Below are 25,068 nucleotides of genomic sequence, written 5' to 3'. Positions count from 1 at the left end.
TCTGTATAGTATGTTCACAAATAAAATAAAATAACATTAAAAAAAAGAAAAAAAATAGAAAATAACCTGGGGAATGGAGAAACAGAGTAACATGGATTGTCCACTCTACTTAAAGCCAATCTAGGCCAACTACATAATTTAAGTTTTGAAGAACCACTGCACTTATGAATCAAATTCATCAACTAGGAGTAAAATAGCTGTACCAATTGGTTAACCAACAGATTCTTTATTATTACAGAAAGCTCTACTCTTTAGCCATTGAGGTAGTTGAAATAGAACAATGTAATTGGTCTGTTTCGATTCATTTGTGGTAGACATACGCACAAAAGGGCCTTATGAAAGGAAATAAATTTTATATGTACCTCATAATTTAAAATGTGTCAAATATCTTTTCAGTATGTTCTCATAACAGTTAGGGAGATGATACTCATTTCTAAAGCCTATCAATATATGATATAAACAGATTTCATTCTTCTACTCATATCAATGAAATGAGACCTACAATATAATGGAAATGGAACTCGAAAAGACTAATATATTTCAAAGATTCACTTACAGTTTGTTCTTTTGAAAGAGAATGAAAAACTGCTGAGACATTTTGAAATGAACTTAAACCAAATGTAAACTTTATCATATTCTGTATAATAAAGGTCATAAAAACGGATATAGCAAAGGCAATGTAGGAAAAATGTAGGCCATTAGTAACTCTCTGCATGTCTGTATTAATTAAAATATCCATGTTTATTAGAGCATTACTCCCATTTGAACACATCTGGCATAACAGAGATCTTAGAACAACACCAGGCACTCAATCAGCAGGTTCATGTCTGTATGTGACATTATATACAGATGTCACTTAATGCATATTTTCAAAAATAGCTTTAGACATATGTTTTAGAGTTTTTAGTCAATTTTATAACTGTGCCATCTGATCAAGAAGCTAGATGATTATAAATCACCCAAAGCTGCCCTCTAACACGAGAAAGACAGTGTTATCCAGGCTTTGACTCTGCACAGAGAACACGATGGTGACATATGAAAAAAAGATATATGTGAGGATAACTGCAATCAATGATCCCATTAATTTTAAAATTAAGAAATATATGGATGGAAATGGCAGAGAAAATGTCAGCTTACACCTGATTTTTCTTGCTTCCACTAACCATAGGGACAAAGACTTAAAAAGGTAAAAGAAACATGGGTATATAGTTAAGTGAACAATCACAGACATACTAAGAAAAAGGACTTCTAAGCTTGTTTAAAAGAGAAATCCGACAAATGACCCTATTGTAGGATCAAAATCCCTTCAGTTTTGAAGTAAAGGTTTTGGACACAACAGACTTAAATCCAAGTCATCAGAATCCCTTGTGGCGAATGCCAACCGGAGATCAGTGGAGACTTTACCTTCATTGGCTCTCTTGGAATAACTGGGCCAAATAATTGTCTAGAAGGGTTACTTTTATTATAGCACTATTTCAATAATCATCAAAATGCCCAACAACTGGTGACCGAGTAGAGAATGTGGTACATATATACAGTGAAGAACCTTCATTCATAATGAACTTTGGTCATTTGAATGGAACTGGAGAGCATCAAGCTTCTAAGCCACACTTGGAAAGACAAAGATTGCATGCCTTCACTCCTGTGTGCAATCTAGACTTGAAAAAATTACAATACAACACTACTTGGAGCTCCACTGGCACAATCGGTTAGTGCGCGGTACTTATACAACACTACTGTAAGAGGGGATTTGTTTGAGTCGGTTGAGGGGGGAGTGAGAAGAAGGAAAGGAGAAGAAAAGAACGATAGAGTGTGGATTATAAAAGTACCTTATACATGTTTGGTGATAGAATAATGAAGGCCACAAAAGATTATTAAAAGAAGGAGGAAGAAAGGAAGGAGGTTAAAAAAGAGCAATATAAACAAGGTAAATCAAAACATAGTACATTATATGCATGCCCTAAAAATCATAATGAAAGCCCTTTGTACAAGTAATATATGCTAATAAAAATCCTTTAAAGGGATTCACTTTTTCCCTGGCAAATGTCTCAGGTAGTGGAATTAGAAGTGTAAGAAAATTACTTTCCTTTGAAGGAAATCCAAATGATCTAAGATGCTAAATCTATCATTAAGCTCAGCATAAAGCTGTTCAAATGGCATAAAAGAGAGGCCCAGGCATCAAGAAGCAAAAAACTAAGGAAAGCTACCACCACCAAAAGTCACTGGTGTCTTCTCAATCTGAAAAGCTAAATTAAAGTTAAAATCAACAGCATGATCCAGGCAATAGTAGCTCAGGCCTGGAATCCTAGCTACCTAGGAGACCAAGATTTGAGGATATATCAAGGTTTGAAGCCAGCTAAGGCAGAAAAGTCCATGATACTCTTATTTCTAATTAACCAGGGAAATACCAGAAATTGAGGAGCTGTGGTTAAACTAGTAAAGCACCAGCCTTGAGCAAAAAAAGCTAAGCAAGAATGTGAGGCAGAGTTCATGCCCTAGTATCGGCACAAAACAAACAAATTAAAAAATGGAAAGAGAATAAATTTCAAATTGAGAAAACCGATCATGTACCTGTCTGGATTTCAATTTCTAATATTCCCTATCGAGAGTGGGAAGTAGGTAGCTATACATTTTACTGTAATTCTAAAAATCTATTACAGGAATGTGTTACATTGATTTAAATAGCATTCCTTCCCCCTTGGGTGTATCTCCTGTTATCACTGTATTTGATTTCGATACCCTGGTATTGCATATACATAAATCTGAATTAGGGAAGGGAAGGGGACCAATCAAATGGTGAGACAAAGGACAAGGGGGAACCAATGCAACAGCGATCCTCACAAAACAATATGTTGGAAATGATCTGTACAACTTGTGTAAGGGAGTAATTAGGACAGGGAGGGAAAATAGGAGAAAAATGAGGGGAGGGTAAGAAGCTTGATAAGAAATGTACTTATTACCTTACATATGTAAGTATAACCTCTCTGTGCATCACTTTGACAATAAAAAAATAAAGGATAAAAAGGGTGAATGCTAATTCTTATGTTTGTAAGTGGTTAAATCTCTTATTAAGAGTAAATGTTAACTCTTAGTAGGTGGTTAAAGATCCGAAAGAAGATAAAAACATTTGAATGGGAGCTCTGTCTTGCCTTTGTAAACCCACATGTGGTGGAGAGTCTAACCAGGTGCTTGATCCGAGGTAAAACTAGTCTTGCCTTTCGTGCAGACAGCTGCAGGCGCTGTGACTCGCAAGGAATAAACAGATTGTTTATGAAACACTCCCCTCCCCCTCCTATTCAGTAAGGGCAACTCCTAAACCCAGCGTTCCAATTCTGAGACAGTTGTATAGAAAATCCCTGATTTTGTCCTAACTTCCTGAGCTATGAATACAAAATAGCTGTCTTTCCGTGATGCTTTTATGTTTTCCACATGAGTATGGCAGGACTTATGAGCATAAGTCATCTATCCATCAGTAGAACAGTTCAGGCATAAACCCCACCACCACGCCATCCCCTGCCAGGACTGTCGATATGTATTTCTCTCCTGGTGGAGGGATTTACAGTTGAACAGCTTTTCATTTTCTCCTTGCATGTTGCTTTCTCTTGAGTTCCAGAATGCATCTGACTTTTGTAAATTCTACATTGTACAACTGGATGTGTCATCCTGGGAAAACCTAAAACAACTTTGTTCAGGAATAGCAATGGGGAAAAGTGAGTGGTAAGGCACTTACTGATTTCTGCATGTGAAATGGTAAAATTGGAGATCCCAGAAGCTCAGACTTTTCGTTGGCACTGGACATATTTATGTACATAAGTGGTTTTTATTTTCACATTTATGGAAAAGCTTTGTTAGAGAAATAAAATATGGTTTTAGGATGTTTTGTTTTAAAAGCGATACAGCACTGCTTACTCTAGAGAACGTTACATTTTTCTTGAAATAATGAGATCCCCATTTCAACAATTTCACCTTAAAAAATAGGAGGACCAAGTTATTCTATGAGAATAAGTACAATTTTGTAGGATAGCAGATCTTCCCCAACCATAGATGATACGAGATTGAAAACATTCCAGATGGAAAAATTCACTGAAGAACATGAAAGAAAAAAAGATAATAATGAAATCTATTAAAGTTCTCATACATCCTTTGCATTTTCAAAAATGAAAATAATGGCACATGGAAATATGTCACATATTTTAAGTATTTAATAGTAGATGTTGTATTACTTCAAAAAACAACCTATCTGATGTGTTTCAAAAGCTCTTGTCAGACAAGGTAAGGGAAGAGCTGTTAAAATATCATAGGTCTTTTCTTTTCTGCTGAGCCGGGTGATCCTCCACTGATGTGCAGGACCTGAGATGTACGGTCCCTACTATTGTGACTCTTGTCACCTTCAGCTGCATAGAGCTACGACTCCACTTCTCCTGGCTCTGTTGATGTGAAATCCCAAAGGACACTTCTGCCTTTCCTTTCCCTTTCCCTTGTGTTCATGACAAAATGTGTGTGTGTGTGTGTGTGTGTGTGTGTTGTGTGTTGTGTGTTGTGTGTTATTCTAGTCTTTGGACTTGAACTAAGGGCCTGGGAGCTGTTCCTGAGCTATTTGCTTAAGTCTAGCACTCTATCATTTAAGACTAGCACTCTACCATTGAGCCACAGCTCTATTTCTGGTGTTTTGGTGGTTACCTTCCAACTCTACAAAAGACTCCACATAGAGCTCCCTTGTGACCCAGCAATCCCACTTTTGGGCATTTACCCGAATGATCATAAACAAGACCATACTAAACTAGCAGCACAACTATGGTTATTGCAGCATTATTTACCATAGCTAAGATATGGAACTAACCCAGATGCCCCTCAGTAGATGAATGGATCAAGAAAATGTGGTCTATATACACAATGGAATTCTATGCCTCCATCAGAAAGAATGACATTGCCCCATTTGTTAGGAAATGGAAAGACTTGGAAAAAATTATATTAACAACCTCTGAATTTGACATGTGATCCAACTCCCATTGAGGTCTGGCTGAGGAGTAGAAGGGGGAAACATAGCCGGTACAAGTAGCCAGTAAAACGTTGCCAGAAAACACTGTGTGAAATGTCTGTTCTGACCAGTGATAGCCAGAAGAATTACACACATAGAAAATATTGTGTTTGCCAAGCTGCTACCTATCCACACTCATGCGGAACATGCACACATACGCTGGGCAGCTTTTGCATTGGTGATGGATTGACTAATTATGTATAGATTAGAGCAAGAACAATGTACTCTCTGAGGAAAAGATATTTTCTCTCTTCTTACTTTGTACCATATAACATAATAATAGTTAAAAGACAAATTACTTCCTTCTTTGATTAAAGAAACTCGGTTGGCAATCTAAAGATTAAATTTTAAGCAGCATTACATGGAATTACATAAACACGAAGCTCGTAGGCTACAGAGAGCAGTATGCAGTGCACCCATGGCACAGAGTTATCCTTCATGGCCAGAGCAAAAGATAAATCAACCTTTCCTACGGAGAGAAAAAGGCAACTGCTAGAGAATTCAAAAAATTAAAATTAAAAAATTGGAAAGCAATTACCAAAGAAGTTATCGTTTTATGGAGATGAGAAAATGGATCCGGTTTCCCTACCAATTTCAAAGCCACACAGTCCATCTACAACGTATGATTTAGCAGAAAATCAGGGGCTCATACAAGTTCCCATTAAAGTATGGTAACAAAGTACACACTTTTGCTATGTTCTTCTGTTCTAGATCAGAAAGATCGAGTAGGTGGCTTGTAGAAAACCAAAACAGTATTTGGCTACCCTTGCTTGAAGTAAAAGAAGACTCTTTTAGCTAAACCTCAGCTAAACCTTGTGCTGGGATGAAATCTATACAATCTGAGAATGGATGGACTCATGGGAAGTGATTCCAAGTGCAAGTCAAGCAGAAATACCCTCTGTTAACCGAGAATGGAACTGAAGTAAAGACTGGCAGCTATGCCAGAGAAAATGCCTGGGGGAGGCAATGTGGGAGGCAGAGTTGGCTCTCTTCTTTGAAATTGGACTTGGAATAAAACTCATGCAAAACTACTCAGAAAAATCCATCCAGTATATGCTGGGCATTATGCGAGAGTTCAAGGATGCAGTGATAAACATTACATGATTTATATGCCCATAAAAAACACACCTTTATCAGATACAAATATGAACTTAACAAACAGGCCAACTAACTGAGCAGTACCACCCAGGATATGAAGTACTGACAAGAGGAGATTTATGTAACTGTAGTGCATAAATCAAAGCTATTAAAATGATATGCTTAATTAATAAAAAGAGGTGGTTGTAATGAAAACATGATTACAATAAATAAAAATAAAATCTAGCTGGCACTTATGGCTCATGCCTGTAACTCTAGCCACTCAGGAGGCTGAGTACTAAGCATTGAAATTCTAAGCCAGCCAGAGAAGAAATGTCCACGATTCTCTATTTCCGGTTGACTGGCAAAAATCTGGACTGGAGGCCTGGTTCAAGTGGTAGAGTGCTAACCATGAGCCCAAAAGCATAGTGAAATTGCAAGGCCCTGAGTTGACGCCCAGATTCTGGCAATAAAATAAAAATGCCTGTACAGGGACAGAGCATTCAGTCCTAAGCTTTGTAGTTTGTATAAACTGCAACTATAAACCCAAATTATAAACCTCCATCTCCTCTGGGCAGAGGCCATCTTGGGTTCTTTTATTTCATAGTCCCATAAATTAATAATCAAATTTGGTTCTTAAGAAATGAATGTGTGCATATGTGAAAGAAATGACCCAAGAGTCACTGATACCCGCTCACTAGCATTATTCATACTGAGAGTCTATACATCTACTATTTGTTTTTACCTCGAACATTTCCTTTTTCCTTCTATGGTAGCATTGGCAGAAACAACCATGTTGGCATGTGTTTGTGATCTTGACAAACTAATTTGTCAGCCACAGTGGTACAGGGACTGGATAGCTCAATTTCATGTTACAAGTCGATAGATGATCTGAAAGGAGGAGGAGGAGTTTAGGCCCTGGGAGCTTGCCTGCAGCAGGGATTAATGTAGTTCTCCTAAGACTCAAAGAAGAAGTTGATATAAAAGAACAAGCCTCCCCGTCCCTCTGTCTTCTTCCCTCCTGCATACATTTCCCCATGATGCAATGCTCCAGCAGGGCCTCATCTTGGACTTTCATTCTCTGAAACTGGGAACTAAATAAATGAGGATCCTCTCTATGTCTGCTTCCTCCAAACTCCCTTCTCTCACAGGGCCAAATTAGGAAAGCACGCCAAGGCTCTATTAAAATCTTCCATATTCGGTATATTCTTTTCAGGATCCCAGGTGCTTCCAAAGGAGCACCTTGCTCTTGATTCAGAGATGTGGAAAGCAAGCACAGGCCCAAAGAAAAAGAACTAATGACGTGTCCAGCGGAATCACGTTGCTAGGTAGACACGTCCCTCTGAGATGGTCTCTTCACCTTGAAGCCTCATTTTGGATGGGACAAAGAAATCATCTAATTCCTAAGGTTTCTTTGCATTTTAATTTTGTATGATTTTCAACATAATGTAAATGCAGCATGCCAGTATATGTTTCTGTAGTGATCCAGCACTATACATGTGTTATTTTTCTATTAAACTTTATATTTTCTAATATAACTTTAGCATCTACATCTTTACTCCTTCCCTTAACATTTCTTTTCAAATTAAAAAATAAATTATCCTCGTACATTACAAATACATTAGAAACAATAGCAAGAAAGAAAAAATTACTTGTGTCCCTAGCCACTGTTTTCACTGTATTTGAGGTGGGTCTAATTTAGGGAGGGGAAGGGAAAAAAACAAAATGTGTACATAGGGATACAGGTTGACCCACTGTAACAATGAGATGTACAAGACACTATTTTGAAAAACGAACTTTACAATTTAGACATTAGGGCGGAATGGGGAGGGGGTTGTAGTTATGGAGGTGGGAGGGAAGGGATGGTAGGGGAAAAACAAAGGAGGGGGCAACAATGCTCGACAGGAAATATACTCATTACCTTGCTCATGTGATTATAACCCTCTGTACAGTACTTTCACAATAAAAATGTTCATAAAAGTTATCCTTAAATACTTGTACAAAGGAGTTGCCATTTAATGAAGCAGTGTGTGAATACAATGCCTCTTGATCAATGTCACCCCTTTCCACATTCTCCTGAATCTCATTCATCTTAATTGTGTAGGGTTTGCATTGAATTCTTGACTGTATTTTCCCTCTTTTCTCCTCTTCATTCATCTACCCCTCTCCCATTGGACCTACCCAACCTTTTTCAAGTAGCTACTTCCTGGTGTTTATTTGATTGAACATATGTGTGTGTGTTTGTGTGTGTGTGTGTGTGTGTGTGTGTCTTTAAAATGTTGAGAGTCCCCTTCAAATTTCTTGAAGTATTGGGTTTGTCATCTTGGTTTTCCTATCGCCACAGCAATACTGTCAATAACTCTTCTCAGTTAATTATGCTAATATCATTAGAATGAGAGCATCTACTATTGACGCGTCAGTTTCCCTTCTAAACATTTCACACAGCTCCTCTGGCTGGCTGAAGAGAGGACACCCAGCAAGTAGCTCTCGTGGCATGTTTGCATCTGCTCACCCACAACACAGGGAGAAGAAGGCATTGAGAGCTATTTAAACATTTAGGTAGATTTGAGCTGAGGAAGTTACAGTTTATCTCCTAATGTTTTTTACCACAATAATTCACTGCACTCCATCTCAAAATTGATAGATCTTTGGTTCTTTTGGTGAGTGGAAGGCAGCACGCAGGACCAGTCGATAGTAAAGAGTGAATATAAACTACGAGTACATTAGATTAACACGCTCTTTCCTGAAGTGAAGTTCATCTCTTGCATATGTGAGTTACTACCTGTGCTAAAACTGTTTATGCTGGGACTATGTGAGCAGTGATGTTGAGCATTAGGTTCGAGGTCCATATCTGAAGGCACTAGATCTGACCCTCCCCATCCACTCCCATTGGCAAGGTGCAGGGTAGCGCAGCTTTCACATGGCTGCCTAAGGGGAACGGAAGATGCATACGCACATCCCAAATTCAAAATTAACAAGGAAGGCTTCCCAAAGACCCTTTCATTTCTCAATTTCGTTCATGAAAGCCAGAGATGGGCCCAGCTGTTCTACCCAGCTCTGGGCTCTGGGAAGGAACTGCTAGCCAAAGTGGAAACATATTGGAGCCACACATTAAAAAAATATTGCCTGAAAGGAACCGTCTTCTTTTGGATTAGCAAACAAAGGAGACTGCCAAATCCAGGCTGAATAGAAGTTGTGTTTGATGTGTGCAGGGGTTTTGTGTCTTGTTTTTGTTTTTTTTTCCCCCTTTAGAGAATACTTTCCATAAAAGTTGTTGGCAAAGAAAGAAATCAATTATGTTTACCTGAGTGAGAGTGAAGAATGGAAGCATTAACTGAGGTCACTAAATTAGATTTTTGCCTGAAATATACAAACACAAGGCAAACATCTGAGTTGTCACCCATAAGTGAGATTATTTTAAAGGATCATTTGAAAAGCAAGTAGGATTTATATTTAGTTCTATTGAGCCAATTATTACTCAATGATTTGTATACTGGATTTGTGAGACTTTATGATCATTTCATCTCTTTCATACTTTTTTTTTATCCCAGTGCCTAGCTTTACAAAAGAGTAACATTTATATTTTCCATACACAAGTTCTATCTTATTTATTCTCATATTTCTTTGCTACCTTCACAATTCCTTAGCTTTCTAACTTATTTATCATTTTTCACGAGCATGAGTTTAGGACTAGAGGCATATTTATTTCAAGCACTAGCTCTAGCACTGCAGAACTTTGAGAATGTGTGACCTTTACACACCTGGTCTTCCCATGTACAAAGAGTGCCCAGGTAATGCAGGACATACTGTCTGAAGCAAGAACCTAAGATTCTCCCCAGAGGCCACTTTTGAGGAGTTAGTTCTATAACCTCTATACATCAGCCTTAAAAAAAATGAGAACCATCTTGATTGATGTTCTGCCTCCGTAGTCCTTTTTGGATGCTTTAGATTTTGTTTTCTCCTCTCCTTTTCCATTGATAATCATTCCCAATAGTTCTGATTAATTTTCCTTATGATCTCCTCTCTGGTTGTCTACCTAATAGGGAGGGTCATATCTGGGGTCTTTAAATGTGGACCTTGAATTTAGTAATCAATGCCAATGTTGATGTAGTACCCAACATAGGACATAGACTCTCTGCTTAGGTTTTGCCTAATCCAGTTTATGTTTTTCTTACACGTTATTTCTGAGCGTAAATGTTATGTCTACTGCTCCTTACCATGCATTTTGTATATTTCCTTCCTGGCTCACGTTGAAATCTCTGAATATTTTATATATTGGATGAACACAGTGAAGTCATGGCCCTTGGAGCTTAACCCAGTAGGTGTTCAGGATGTGGCAATGGTGGCTGAGTGGAAGACTGGCTGTGTCTGTGATTGTCTCTGTGATTGTCTGTTCGATGCAGGTCAGACTAAAATCGCAGAGGAGAGAGGAACCTTATCTGGAATTGTGACTTTCTCTCTTTTCTTTATAATTTTTCATTCTGTCGTATGACTTTCACACAGTGCATGCAATTTTATTTCTTGTGGGGGTCAATAGTAGTAGAGAGAAGCAGGGAAAGGAGAAGGGAAATTGGGCATCTATGGAATAACAGTAGCATCTCAGGAGTCCTAAGTAGCAATGTGACCACCTCCCGCTTTGTGGTTGATTACAGAGTTAGGGAAGGAGGCATTCAGAAGGAGCCGGCTGGTGACTCACTCGTGTAATCCTAGCTACCTAAGGGGCTGAGATCTGAGGAGTGTGGTTCAAAATCAGCCCTGTCAGGAAAGTCTTTCAGATGCTTATCTCCAATGTACCACCAAAAATCCAGGAGTGGAAGTGTGCCTTATGTAGTAGAGCACTAGACTTGACTAAAATACCTCAAGGACAGTGCCCAGATGTCAAGGTCAAGCCCCAAGACCAACACAAACACAAAACAAAACAATAAAACAGAAGGAGAACTGCTCAACTGGTTACCGAGAGAAGATGTAAGGTAGATAGTCACACTTTGCATAGAGCAAACAGATAAAATATTCCCTCCCTTCCTGCAGCCCAAGTGTCTGGCAGTGGGCTTTTTTTCAAGAGCTTTAAGGAACCCAAGTTTGCCTGTTCACAGATTGTAAGTAAGGCTATATTTTTTTTATTTTGGTGTGACATTTTATATTCTTCTTACATTCATTTAGTTATTTTTTCATAGCACTCAAATCTATTATTAGCAGCTCAATAATTTGCCCATTGAGATGGACATTTGCAGTCTCATGCTGAGCACATGCATACACACATGATTTGTTGGCATCTGTGGGTGGTGAAACTGAGAGTTGAGTGATAGTGAAGAGAGACACCAGAGAGGTCACATGCTTACAAAAGGATCAGATGCTGTAAAAGGGGAAGAAAGCACAGCTCTTCTTCAGAATGCAGCGTTTGAGTGTTTGCTGGGGGAAACAAAAACTCTCCTCATGCTATGCTTAGCTCTAGAATATCTTCATTGATTCGAAATACAAAAGTTCCACAAAGACAGAACGAATAAAACCAAAAGGAGGATCCTGGATGCTTTTATTTTCTTCTAAATAGATTGGTTAGGAAGGGCAAAGATGGTACTCTAACAGTGGAGAATAAATAATAACCTGACTGAAACTCCTAAGGGACCAGAAACAGATGCAGGGACCAACATTGGTTAAGCTTGTGACCTTGCTACTTGCTATGGGAGAATTAAAAAAAAAGGTGGAGCAGCCTTGGTCTTCTTTTTGCTGCTCTTCAGCTTTTGAGTCATGAGAGAGGCTAACTACAGCCTCTGTTAACCTTTGGACCAGAAGAGATCTCTGTTTGGCAGAGAGGTGAGGAGAAGCAGTCTGCTCCGTGCTGTCAAGGTGATGTAGCATCGTATTTGGCCCTTGCCCACAATGCACCATCCTGGTCTCATGCCTCTGCCCCACACAGGTGGCAGACAGCAAACACACTGCCAAAGACACCACCAGGTTCAGAATCACTCCTCGCTGGAAACTATTGACCTAGCAGACCTGTCCCTTGCACGTTCTTCTCTTCCTCACACCTCTGTATCATCACTTGTCTTAGTTTCATTAAGAGAAAAGAACTTAGAAGAACATAAAGGATTGTATTTTGTTGCTTAATGGTGATTGGTTAAATATCTGACAAAAAGAGAATGAGCAAAAGCAAATGCTTTCTGGGAGCTGTGGATGAGCGGCAGTTCTGACTTGTTTAATGTCATATTGTCTTCCTGACTCAGTCTTCTTGATTCCACATCACTCAAATGTGGCAAAATGAAGACATTATAGCAATTCAAAAGAATAGAATCATTGGCTTTTGAGGAATTTTCTTCATTGAAGATTAAGGGTTTATCTTTTTCTCAATTATGCATACACACCTACACACACCCACACACTCGCACAGTACCTGTCCGCCAGGAATCATGGCTGAGAAAGTGTCCTCTCACAGTTAAAGAACTCACATTCTTCAGTTTTTCCAATAGTGATGCCATTGACTGCTCTATATAATAAATCACACAATGTATTACAAAACTTTTCCAGGCAACAAAGCAGATACAGAATACCCTATTTTTCTTTCAGTTTCTTAAGTGAAATGTGTCTTACAGAGACTATCAAGTTATTTATTTCCTTGATCAAGCAATTTAAAGCCAAACGATTTGCTCTCTAGCCTATGGCAGTAATTATCCTGCATGAAAAAGGATTCAATAGAAAAGGGATGTGGAAAGGTAGAAAGCTTACCTAACAGTGGATCTACATATATGATACAAATTTCATATTTCCTCACAAAGTGCTGAATATCTAAAAGATTATATGTGAGGAAACAATAAAGGCACTATTAATCATAGCCAAATCATACAATCAGCCCAAATGCCTTTGAATAGAAGAAAATATGATATTATACATATAAATATGTACATTTATTATATATGTATATATATGCATGCACATCTATCAAGAAGAATGATAGTCCAGGACATCATTTGTCATTTGTAGGAAAATGGATGGACTTGAGAAAACTCATCTTACGTGAATTGTCAGGCTCAGAGATACATAAGAAACATGCTTTCTCTCACATATGGAAGTTAGATGCAAATACATACTGGATTATATGCATATATACACCAATGAGTTTAACTAGAGTATTGGTATATGCGGGGGAGAAGACCAGTAGTGTCACTCCTTTGAAAAAATAAATAACTTACAGTCTAACAAAATGAAATAATACGGAACTGGAAATGAGGGCATTGGGGGACAGTGAAGATAAAGGGAGAGAGAAGGTAGACAAATGAATAAAGACAGGGAGAGTGAGAAAATACATTCATACTATTCAATGGTCACAGGTGAATGGAACTAGGAGAACTGTGGGAGGGGTGGGATTAGGAAAGGAGCAGAAAGGGTGATGTTGATCAAATGTGTTTTATTGGTAAACTGACAAGTGGAATTGAAATCCTTTGTTCAACTACTTAAAGATAAATGTTTAAAAAGGATAAATTATAAAAATTAAAGGCCATGGGGGAAAGTAGCAAATCGACTACCTGTACTCCTCCTACTCTAGCTGAAGTGTGCTAGCACTGGAGAAGACACACTGGCATGAACCTAGAATAAATGTGCTGGCTCTGTGTAGAAGAATGGAGAAGGTAAGTTGTATTCCTCATATGCAATTGAAGTGTTTCCTATCAAGTTTTATTGTATAGTTCCCTAAATCACAATAGCTCTGCCTGAAATTATCAAATAGCGCAAGTCCGAGATGAAATGATTTGATCATCTGGAAATAACATTTCTCTGGACCAGGCAAATCTGACTGGGCTCTCCCAACAGATGGACAGTGCTTTCACCAAGCGTGAACCTGACTAGAAATCAGGGCTCACAGAGAAGGTTCGAAAAAAGTGGATTCCTTTTTTCCTTCTCCTTTGAGTTGTCAATCTGAATGCTTTCTGAAGGCTCAAGAAGAGAATAAGGATAAATTAATTTTAACCATGCACATTGCTCTTTTGTATTCTGTGTGCAAATATAAATACGACTAATTTCAAGGTTTTACTTCATGTCATGCTCCTGAGAATACATTTGTCGGCAAACACATACATGCTTTTATTTTATTCATAAAGGACCATACCCAGTGTGGCTTCAGGCTTCACTATAATATTAAAAAAATAAGTTCTTCTTAAACTATAGAAGTCTCAAATAAAAATTTGGGTCCTGATCAATTTCACACACATTAGCCTCCCACCGTTAAGCAATTATTTCCTCTGAGATACTAGCTCATTCCTTTCACAAGGAATTTGCTTCCCATAAGTTGATCAAGACAAGAGAATTAGGAAGTTACAGTTTGTAACAAGTTGGAATTATCTCAATACAAAGAGTAAAACAAGAAGAGAAAGACATGCCACACGTATGACATCATGTAGGCTCAGAGGCAGACTGGAGAAAGGAAAGCAGGGTTGTAGTTAAGGGTTTAGGAGTCAGAGGGCTTTCAATGAAATTAGTTCAATGTCTGGACGATGTCATATAGCAAACAGGTGAAAGCAGTAAGCATGATAGAACCTTTTTAGAGGGAATTGTGATCATCATGGGATGAAAATTGGGGCTTTGTGTGGAGGACAATTAAGACTCAATGGTCACTGCTCAAGGCCACTAGGAAGCATGTTGGATAAGAACACTACTGAAGGGAATCCGAATCGTGTGTGGATGTGTGGAAAGTCTTGTTTAGAAAGACAGGCCCAGAGAGAGAAGAGCAGGGACATCTTGCAATAGTGTGTGCACAAATCCAGCAGGATACAGCCTCGAGAAAAGTCTTGAAGGTCTATTTTCTGACCAATATTCAAAGTGCTGGGACTACAGATGAGTGAGACAGAGGTTAAGGAGCTTGTAATTTAAGATAGAACCACAACAGAAAAAAGTCCTTATTCAAAATATGAAAGCTATACTGAAGATTATAAATTGTCCCCTGGGGTTTAAAGACAAACATCAGAATAAAAATTAGACCTGGAAAGATGGCCAAGAGTCTGCTGGAATGCCATCCAGGGAAAGGAATTACTGGAAAATTGTTATACTACTTGGCACAATGTAAAAAAGGAGGAGGAGGAGGAGGAGGAGGAGGAGGAGGAGGAGTCACCGTATACTCTGATTGGATTCCATTTCTGTATACTCTGTGTGGTACTGTAAAAAAATGGAGGTTATCCTTTCCACCACAGGAAATAAAATGTCTTCCTTGAATCTAAGCAACCTATGAGAGATGACTTTAACGGTTGCTATGGTAATCCCAATGGGTCAAACCAAAGGCTTCTTTGGATTTCAATGCTGCCTTCCACAGGCTTTTCAGATGTATCCCAGTCAAGAGTACTGGCAGAACCCAGGTGAATGAAGACCATGCTGTTCAAGTCAGGATCATGGCCTAGCCAAGAAGGTGGGCTTCTGCTGCAGGCTCTCAGAAACCCTGGGAAGCGCTAGAATTTACCCCCTGGGCAAGGGCAAGTTCCTCACTCACTTCACTCCATCATTAAATACAGTGATGTTAGATGATACTGTTCTTTCTTCTACAGTACTGTGGACAGCCTTTCATTATCTTTATACATTATCTAGGGCACATTATCTTTACATTCAGACTAGAATAGAGGAAGGAGTGAGTCAGTACCAGCCCCTAGGCTCCAGAGCCCATGCTCAGATTATGGCACTGTCACAAATGGGTCAGTGATTGAAACAGTTTTTAAGCTTTTAAGTGGTTTGGGTTCTCTTTTCCTGCAATGCATCTTTAAATGAAGAAAATGATAGGTGGGTGAAAAACTGCCAAAGAAGTTGTTAAATTATTATATGGGCAAGGCAAAGACAGAGGACTAGATTAGGATTTTCTTTACGGTTTTGAATTTAGTTCATTCTAAGGATTGTACCACCGATCTCAATGAGTTACAGCAAATGTTTCTCAATAATATCCAACCTACAAGTTTATAATTGTCTTAAGTATGGTAGTGATGGGAAGAATAATCATTCAGGAGCATTATCTGTTATCATAAATACATAGAGATTGCTCTGAGATCTGAGGTCACAAGGCTTAACAGACTCATTTCCTCCAACCTCTTAGAGGCTTGGTGGAGAAGTGCTTGAGCAGGTCTAGGTAAAAACAATGCTGCTGGCTGATGTCAGGGACTGGGCTCTGGGCCTTCAGTTGTTTCTTTTATTTCTTAATGAGCAATTTCCTTGATTCCTGGTTCTGTAAAAATGTAGAATTGGAAGTGTTTTATGACTATAGTGTCAGCCATGTTCAAGAAAATCAAAGAGCTTGAAGTATTGTGCTTACATTATTACATATGCACAATAGGTATGTATATACAATATATTATATGTATGCTATGCATATTATATACACACATAAATAGATAGATCCATAGATAGTAGCTAGATGTAGATATAGATATCTTTAATTGGTATTTGGCAATAGGTGAGGCAGAGATTTGGCCTGGTTCAGCACAGGGGTTTTAAGAGCTATTTCTATGTGTAAGATTGTGAAAATTCATATCCAAAGAAGCAGGCAATATTCATGGGCCTGACTAGGTTGCAACAGGGGTAAAGTCAACAATATGAGGTCTAAAATCAAAGGGCAGAGAGCCAGCGTGAGGGAGAAGAACACAGGGAAGGCTGGAGTAAGCAATGCTCCCACATCCAGGCGGGGATGGCCGCTGCTGGCTGCGTCCTGGCGCAGGAAGGTCCAGCCTCTGCACCCATGTCCCACCACAGCCGTCCATAAAAACATCTGAGAAAGACCGAAAGTTCTAGCAGAAGAGTATAGTTTGTATGAAGAAGAAGAACCCTGAGATGTTAACAAGTGCTGTAGGAAAGATCTGGGTGGAATTTCAATTGTAAAAACTGGCTCCCGGGGCATGGGAGGAAAACTGTGGTCGTGGAGAGGAAAAGGAAGACTCGGGAGAAATGCTGAAATTCATTTAGCAGGAGGAGAGTCTATGCCCAGGTTAGAAAATGCTCAAGGGAAATGTAAAAGAATAAAATGCTGCATGGAACCGAGTCAAAGGGAAAGATGGAGACAGGAACTTTCCTATTTCCTGATATTATGTTTGTATCCTAAACACCAGGTAGCGATTTCCTAAACTGCATTGGGCACTCTCCTCAGATTTTCTTGCAAAGAACCTTTATAAAAACAAAAGAACTAAGAAACACGGTGACTCAGCGCCAGATTCGGAATCCAGATAAATCATTCTTTTTACTTCTCTCGGAGCTTTGCAAGGTTCTCAAAGTGTTTCTATCATCACCTGCCGGACCCGCACACGTGCATACACAAAATGAAGCTCAATTACACAAGTAATTTAAACCAAGCAACAGGTAATCCAATCACCCTGCATTCTTCTGGGACTTTTTAAAACTCAAGAAAATAAAGTAGTTGCTCACAGATACTATCATCGCCCAGTCTGAATTTCCTGGGCAAGCCAATTTCCCAGGGGCCATTACTCTCAGGAGGTTGATGGAGGAGTGAGACACTGGTGCTAGAGATACCAGTGGAAATACTTGGCTTTGCTTTTTTTCTGATTGCCAAGATCCATATGCCCTGATTGCTTCATACTCACATGTTATATATTTTATTAAATAGTTGAAAGAAAATTTAGTATTTAATTGCAAAAAAGTTATCTAAACTTGGCTTAGCTATCTTGTTTTCATATGTCTCTACATAACTCAAGTTCACCAATTTTTCCTCTATCATTTGAGAAGTTTTAGCTCTCAGAAATGGGTTCAGCCATTACATTTTAGTGCATAGGAAGTATTTTCAACAAAGCTTCATTTGTTTCTGTGCCCTGCTGTATTCTTGTTTTGGAGACATATCTAGCTGCACACCTCTGTATGTGAACTTTGGAATTTCAAGGCTATAGACTCCTTACTGATGATGAATGATTTTTGTCTCTCTGATTAGCTATTGGTACAATAAACTGGAACTTTTAAAACATGATCTGGTTCCCATAGGTAATTTTTAATCTCCATTTCATCCATCAAAGATGACTAAAATGTTATTCTTTTCTTACAATTAAAAAAAAACACAACACAACACAACTATCCCTCCATACCACCCGCCTCTCACACGCACAAGGAACTCAACCTCATTTTACTTATCTTCCCTGGAAAAGGCACTTTTTAAAGCCTGGAAATTTTATAGAAACTATAATAGATATGGAATCCTGGAGTATGATTATAACTTAAGGTGTCTCCTTTGTTTCTAAAGAATAAGTCAGTCCCTAATATGACAAAATGATTCTCCAGTGTTCCTTCCCGCTTTCCTTCATCCTGGAATATAATGCACCTATTGCGAAAAGTGCTCCAGCCTGCACTGAAATGTAATTAAAAGTAGATTTCCACTCAGCTTGCACAAAGATGGTACAGCCACTGTGGGAATCGAAACACAATAAAAAATCAGTTGGGCGAAGGACCCAAGGGCAAGATAGCATTTGCTCAGATGCTTTTTACTGGGTATCATGTGGCTCCTGGGGCAAAGCTACTCATGAATCTGGATAATAAAATCAGCAAAGGATGATATGGATATATCCAAGAATACCAGTGTTTGTATCTGTGATTGTGGAGGAGCATCTTGGGCTCCTCCTGGGGCGAATGTGCTTCTCTTAGCAATCCTTCCCTAGGATCTCTTGTCCCCTTGAGATCCTAGAGCCAGGGTTGATCTCAGCAACTTTGAATGATAGATTTGCATTGGGGTAGAACCCATCGGGACAACTTTGTGGGAAGGTATATTATGTGCATTATTTGGGAATAATGATATTTGATCAAGGGGTTGGACATGAGAGAAAAATAAGTGTTGTTCCTTGTGTGTATGTAAGATGGACTGATAACCCATCAATTAGAGGTAATCATTTTTAACATTCTCATTTTATTCTAATCTTTGCACTAGCTACATATTCATAACAACAAATCTAGGGCCATATTCTCCTTCCTTGTTTTTTGTTTTGTGGTAGGAAGTGATCTTACTATTCGGTCCAAGCTGGCCTTGATCTTCATCATCCTGCCTCTGCTCCTAAGCCCTGGGTGGTGAGTGTGCTTCTCCAGACCCCAGCCTCTTCTTATTGTACACATTTTTATTCACACTGTAATAATTCTCCACAGTATGAAATTCTAGTTGATGAATGCTGACACAATAGTATTCCACATAAGGATACACTCTTGACAATCATCTGTCCATTATCAATTATTTTTATTATTGCATCCATGCTGAGATAAATATCTGTGTACCTCTTAATTTTCAAGAAGAGAAATAACTCAAATTTAATGGATCAAAAGGGAGTAGCATTTCCAAGGCTTCTAATAATTATGGCTTTTACTTGAGCTAAGGGACAAAATACATGTAACAAATAATTCTCCAATTGCTTTCCTATAGTAATTCTAAAATAAATCACTTGGAATATATGGAGGACTGTCTAGTTACATGTTATTTAATTTCTGAATTATGAAAATTTATTGAAGGAATCTTGAAATAATATCAGCAGGTTGAAAGCACAGAGCTAAAATTCATTTCCCAGTAAGCAATTAAAACATTAAAAAAATCCCCTGTATTGCAAAGGAAATCGTTCTTACATGTTGGAAAAGATTTATCACAAAGGAGAAGTTTTCAGTGAAAACTTTGGAAATTGGTATGGATTCATTCCTTTAAAGAAATACTATCGTATTGGCTAGTTTTTGTTGTTAGTTTCTTCACTTAATTAATAAATTAATTAATTATTTTTTGTCAGTCCTGGGCTTGGACTCTGGGCCTGCACTCTGTCACAGAGCTTATTTTGCTCCAGGCTAGCATTCTACAATTTTGAGCCACAGTACCACTCCTGGCTTTTTCTGAGGAGTTGAATGGAGATAAGCGTCATGGACTTTTCTGCTTGGTCTGGCTTCAAACTAGAAAGAGATGAGTCCTTATCTCTTTACGTAGCTCACACTGGCTTAAAACTCGTGATCCTCCTGCCTAGCTTTCTACAGTAGCAGGATTACACCTGACTACCTTCTTAAAAAGTTTATACAATTCCGGGAAGGGATATTCTATTGCTTAGGACAGGCAGTGTCAAGAGACAGTTCCAAAAAACTGCACCTGTTCAGATGGGACTGGCTTGTCAGTGTTTTCCAGTGTATGCCCAGCTTCATCTAAACCAACAGAATATCCGCCTCTCCTGACACAGGTGGAAAGTGGAGCTTTGCAAAGAAATTTTACTAAGAAACAAAAGTCAATGAAACAAGGCCACTGAGGATCTTCTTTGGAGACAGAAATACAAACAACGACGATCTTTGCCAAGCTGAGGATTTCTGAGCAGTTTTAGATGCCGAGTCATTCTCCTAAAATTGAAATAATGGTGACATAAACAAACCAAGCACTCAGGCTTAGCTACACCATTGATCCTGGACTAGGATATATTCAGAATGACTTTTCTGAAAGGCTTTGTTTGCGTAAGGGAAAATCAATGGGAATTGATTCGTTTTCCCAATAGGTGAGATAAGACATTAATAGAAATTACCTATTCCCCATTAGATGCATGCTGAATCACATTTTAGAACCTTATTAAAACGGGAATGCCATACATATTATTATAAATATTTGTCTGTTTTTGGTCACATAAAATTGAAGCATTTAGCAATGAAAACTTTACTATAGATGGTAGGTCAGTCTTTTGTTTTCAGTAATACAGCAGAGAGTAATACATGTTAATGCTTATGCTATTGTAAGACTTAAAAAAAAAAGACACATTCAGTTTTCCAAATGGAATGATGGATTAAAAAACCCTAGTCAACTAAAACTTTTAAAATATCAACACAAATTTGTAGGTTGGTGCTTCATGGGCATAAAACCATGATGGAGGAATATGCCAATGTTATCAATGGGGAAATAAAGAGAAGGGAAAATATCACACTTACTGTATTATTTTTAAAGTACTCAGGTAACTGGGTGCTAGAGGCTCACACCTACCATCCTAGCCACTTCAGAGGTTGGGATCTGAGAATTGCCATTCAAAGCCAAATTTGAGCCCAAGAGATTCATCTCCAATTAACCCTTAAAAAGTCAGAAGAGGTAGAATATTAGTTTTGAGTAAGAAGAGCTCAGGGACAGCACTCAGGCACTGAGTTCAAACTGCAGGATCATCATCATTCAACACCCCCCCCCAAAATCATATATATGTATGACATATATCATTTACCTGGATAAATATATGTATATAAAAATCATATATATTACTCATCTATATTCATTTTTATAAATCATATATATATACATATATATGGACACATAGATAGTAATTGATCTTGGGTGGAACCTGTTTTCTTGCCGTGTTTGGATGAAAATCCTTTGGAAAGATCGGTTCTAGATCCATTTTCTGCAGGATTCTAAAGAATCAATAAGAAACATCCCCTTCTTGTTATCTTTTGATCCTTTGACCCTATTTATCATATTATTTCCCCCTATTTCTTATTTTAAAAAGTAATACATAATTATGCATTGGTAAGTCAGTAAACACTATCCTAAATATAGTGAAATATTGTTTAACTTGATTTTGCAACTTAGAAAGTATCTTCAGAGAAACATCACCAACAGTGCAAAGTTGAGTTTACTTGGAGTTTGATGAAATACTTAACTGAGTCCGCTGCCCTTGACAGAAGAAACAATTGGAAAATAACCTGAGCGTGAAGGTACGTGTATAAGGGAAACGTGGATCACACAGTAAATCCTCTCTTATTTGTAAGTTAGTGCTAGACCAGTTCCCAAGAACAACACTATCTAAGAAAACAAACAAGGTTTATAGTTGTGCAAAGAGGGTTCCATCAAGCGCCTCCAATTATAAGTACCATGTATCTTGATCCATGCCACCCCTTTGATTATGCTACCCATCCTTCCCAGCCCGATCATCACACACAAAAAAAGACTAGGAATCCATTGAGTTACCTTGATCTTGAAACGAAGATGGACTGAAATCAAGACCAAAGTACAACTCTATTCTCTGTTGAACCAGTCAGTGTGCTACTTGGCAAGGTTACAACTAGTATGTATATTTCTCCTTCAGATTGCCTGCATGCTCATAAATATTTTGTAACCAGGGTATTTCTAAAACCAAGTAACATGCAGTGGTTATTTTCTGTATTATATGTATTTACCAATTATTATATATTATCTATATATTATACTATTATTTGTCTTTACCAATTGGATAAAATGCAAATAAAATGGTTGTCCATATGTTGTATTTTTAATGAATGTGTTTCTACATGTGCTACTTCCCTTAAACATGAACAGTGTTTACAAATAGGCTACACTGACAAATCTTCTACAGTCTATTTTTATTATATTTAGGCAAATCATTTAGGTGAACTAGTAGTCACAAATTTGATTCCTTGGCTAATGTGTTTATGAAAACTGGGAGAGAACAAGGGAATGGATGACACCATTCAGAAGGAAATGTACTCATTACCTGACATATATTACCCCTCTGTACATCACCTTTACAATAAATTTTTTAAAGTATTTAAGGCATAGCTTCAACTAGGAAACAGTCCTAAATAAGGCCAAATCAAATGAATAAGTGCTTTAATCATTAGGTTTAGATTTTATCATTTCAAAAGTAATGGCTCATGTTACATGGGACCCCGCCAGCTAGTTTGGGTTTACTAGAGACTGTCAGGTGGGAAGATAAGGAATGATTTTATGTGTTTAGTCACTAGAAAAGATCCTTTAATCCCAGCAGTCAGGAGTTCTTCAACTGTGTAAATCTTTTGTGTGTATTTGGTTTATCTTATTTAGTCTCTACAGATTTTCTTACTTCTATATATCTTCCTGGGTAAGCTTATGTAGGAAAGAAATGACAACATATAGTTTATCGTCATTTTGGGTAACTAACAAACTCACAGGTAACTCATAACTAACAAACTCAGAGACAATGAATATCAAAGTTGTTTACAGTTCAATTTCAAGAATCCAGGCATACTGCATCTTGTATATATATTTTGCTAATTTGGGGAGGGGAAGGGAAATAACATAATGCTGAACCATGGATACAGGTTGACCCATTGTAACAACGAGATGTATAAGACACTATGTTAAAAATGTTCCATAGGAAATGTGCTCATTACCTTACTCATGTAACTATAACCCCTCTGTACAGTATCTTTACAATGAAAAAAATATATAAATAAAAAATAATCCAGGCATACCTCTGAGAGAACCATACTTCTCTTGTTCTTCTTCTCAGTGAAGTACACACACACACACACACACACACACACACACACACACACACGCACGCACACAAGCACAGAACCCATTTTACAAGAAAACAAAAGCCTTCACCAGGAGAAATTCTGTGGTTGAGCACCAACCAGTTAAAAGAGCAAGGGCACTGAACTTGATAACTATTATTGGACTGCCTTCTCTAGTGAAGTTATGCTGGATAGTGATAGAAAAGGAAAGGCTGGCTTCTGCCTTGACAGTGTTCAAATCCAAGAGGAAGATGTGGTGAGCAGAGTTTCTCATGTGCTGGAGTTGGTATCAGATGTGTGTGCAGCAACCACACATTTGTACAATTGAGCTTTCCACTGTAATATTCTCTCTCATTATTTGCTGTGTACTAAATGCTCAGTAAAGGTTAGTTCTTTCTGTCCTATTCCTAAATTGTTCTTCACAAAATAAAAATACCTAGAAACACTTGGTGGAAAATAACAAGGAATATCTAGAGAAATTTGGTGCCATTCTTGCTATTTATAAGTCCCACCTCACATGTACCAATTATGCCTTCATATCATACTTCAATTGGTAATATCAGCGTTCCTTGTGTTGATGTGATCAAAGCAAGTTCTGGTGCCACTAAGTTTCATCTGTCATTATCTAATCCTCAGCTCCTCACATCTCTCCTTATGCTTGAGCCTCTCTGCTCAGGAAGCTGAGATCTAAGGATCATGATCCAAAGCCAGCCCAGACAGAGAGGTCTGTGAGATTTCTCTCCATTGGACCAGCAAATGTCCTAAAGCCCAACTGTTAGTCCAGTGGCAGAGTGTTGGTCTTGAGTGAAAATGCCACCCGGGAGCTAGAGGTCCTGAGTTCATACCCAGTACTGTCCTCTCCACCATGATATTGCTTAGTCAAGCCAGTAATCCCATACTTGATGTACAATATACGCATCCCACTTTGTAGTTACCTTTTTCTTCTTTCATTTCCTGACACTTTACAAATTTTTAGTAGTTCAAAAAGTTGACTATTCCTTTAAACTTACAATTAAATTCATGTTATCCTGTTACTGATATGCCAAAGTTGTTTGAATGGCCTTAAGGTCAAGATACCAAATCATGTTATGCTGTGATAAAGAAGTTTTCATGTGAAGCACACAATGCTCCCTTCAAGCAACAGCCATTTCTCTATTAAATGAGAAGCAACATTCCCAAATCTTTTCAGCTATTCTTGGTCACCATGAATCCCTTTCTTCTCCTAAATTCTCATTTCCCTTAGTTAATCAGCACACCACCCGACCAAGCAAGGAACTTAAGCATCTGAGTGACAGTAGAATCAGGAACTTGCAACACCAATTAAACACAATGAAGCTCTGAGCATCCAAACGCTGCTTCGGGACAGGACAGGAGGCGAGTTGACTGACCTGAGGAGATGTCGATTTGGCTCATCCTGATGTGCGTGACATTGACCCGGACGCCCACTTTGCTCTCGGTGAGGTCGATCTCCACGTTGCCCAAATTATCTGCGAAGTGGCTGAACAGCAGGAGCCCGTTGGGGTTCCAAGTCCTGAACTGGAAACTGACTGAGAACAGGTCCTGGTGAGGCCTCCCAGGTACCTCCAGGTAACTCGTAGCATTAAAAAAGACAGGGACTGTGTAGGGCTCCACACAAGAAAAACTCAAATTTCCCTAAAAAGAAAAAGGAAAGAGAAGAAAAGCCTGAGTTGAGACATAGAGGTATCAGATACACATTCCCACAAGAGGGTGGATGAGGGGACCAT

General features: G+C 38.4%; 1 protein-coding gene across 1 annotated transcript in view; it reads right to left on the bottom strand.

Moving 5' to 3' along the window:
- Cntnap2 (contactin associated protein-like 2) overlaps positions 1–25,068 on the bottom strand; it is a 1,232,273-nt gene that overhangs the window by 926,796 nt on the left and 280,409 nt on the right. Inside the window, exon 9 of the mRNA XM_013021595.1 lies at positions 24,712–24,976. Within this exon, the coding sequence (XP_012877049.1) occupies positions 24,712–24,976 (265 nt within the window). The remainder of the gene's footprint in view (positions 1–24,711; positions 24,977–25,068) is intronic.

The sequence above is a fragment of the Dipodomys ordii genome, unplaced genomic scaffold (assembly GCF_000151885.1).
Source record: "Dipodomys ordii isolate 6190 unplaced genomic scaffold, Dord_2.0 Scaffold56, whole genome shotgun sequence".
Lineage (NCBI taxonomy): Eukaryota > Metazoa > Chordata > Mammalia > Rodentia > Heteromyidae > Dipodomys > Dipodomys ordii.
The sequence above is the reverse complement of the archived record's forward strand: the minus strand, read 5'-3'. Positions and strand labels throughout refer to the sequence as shown.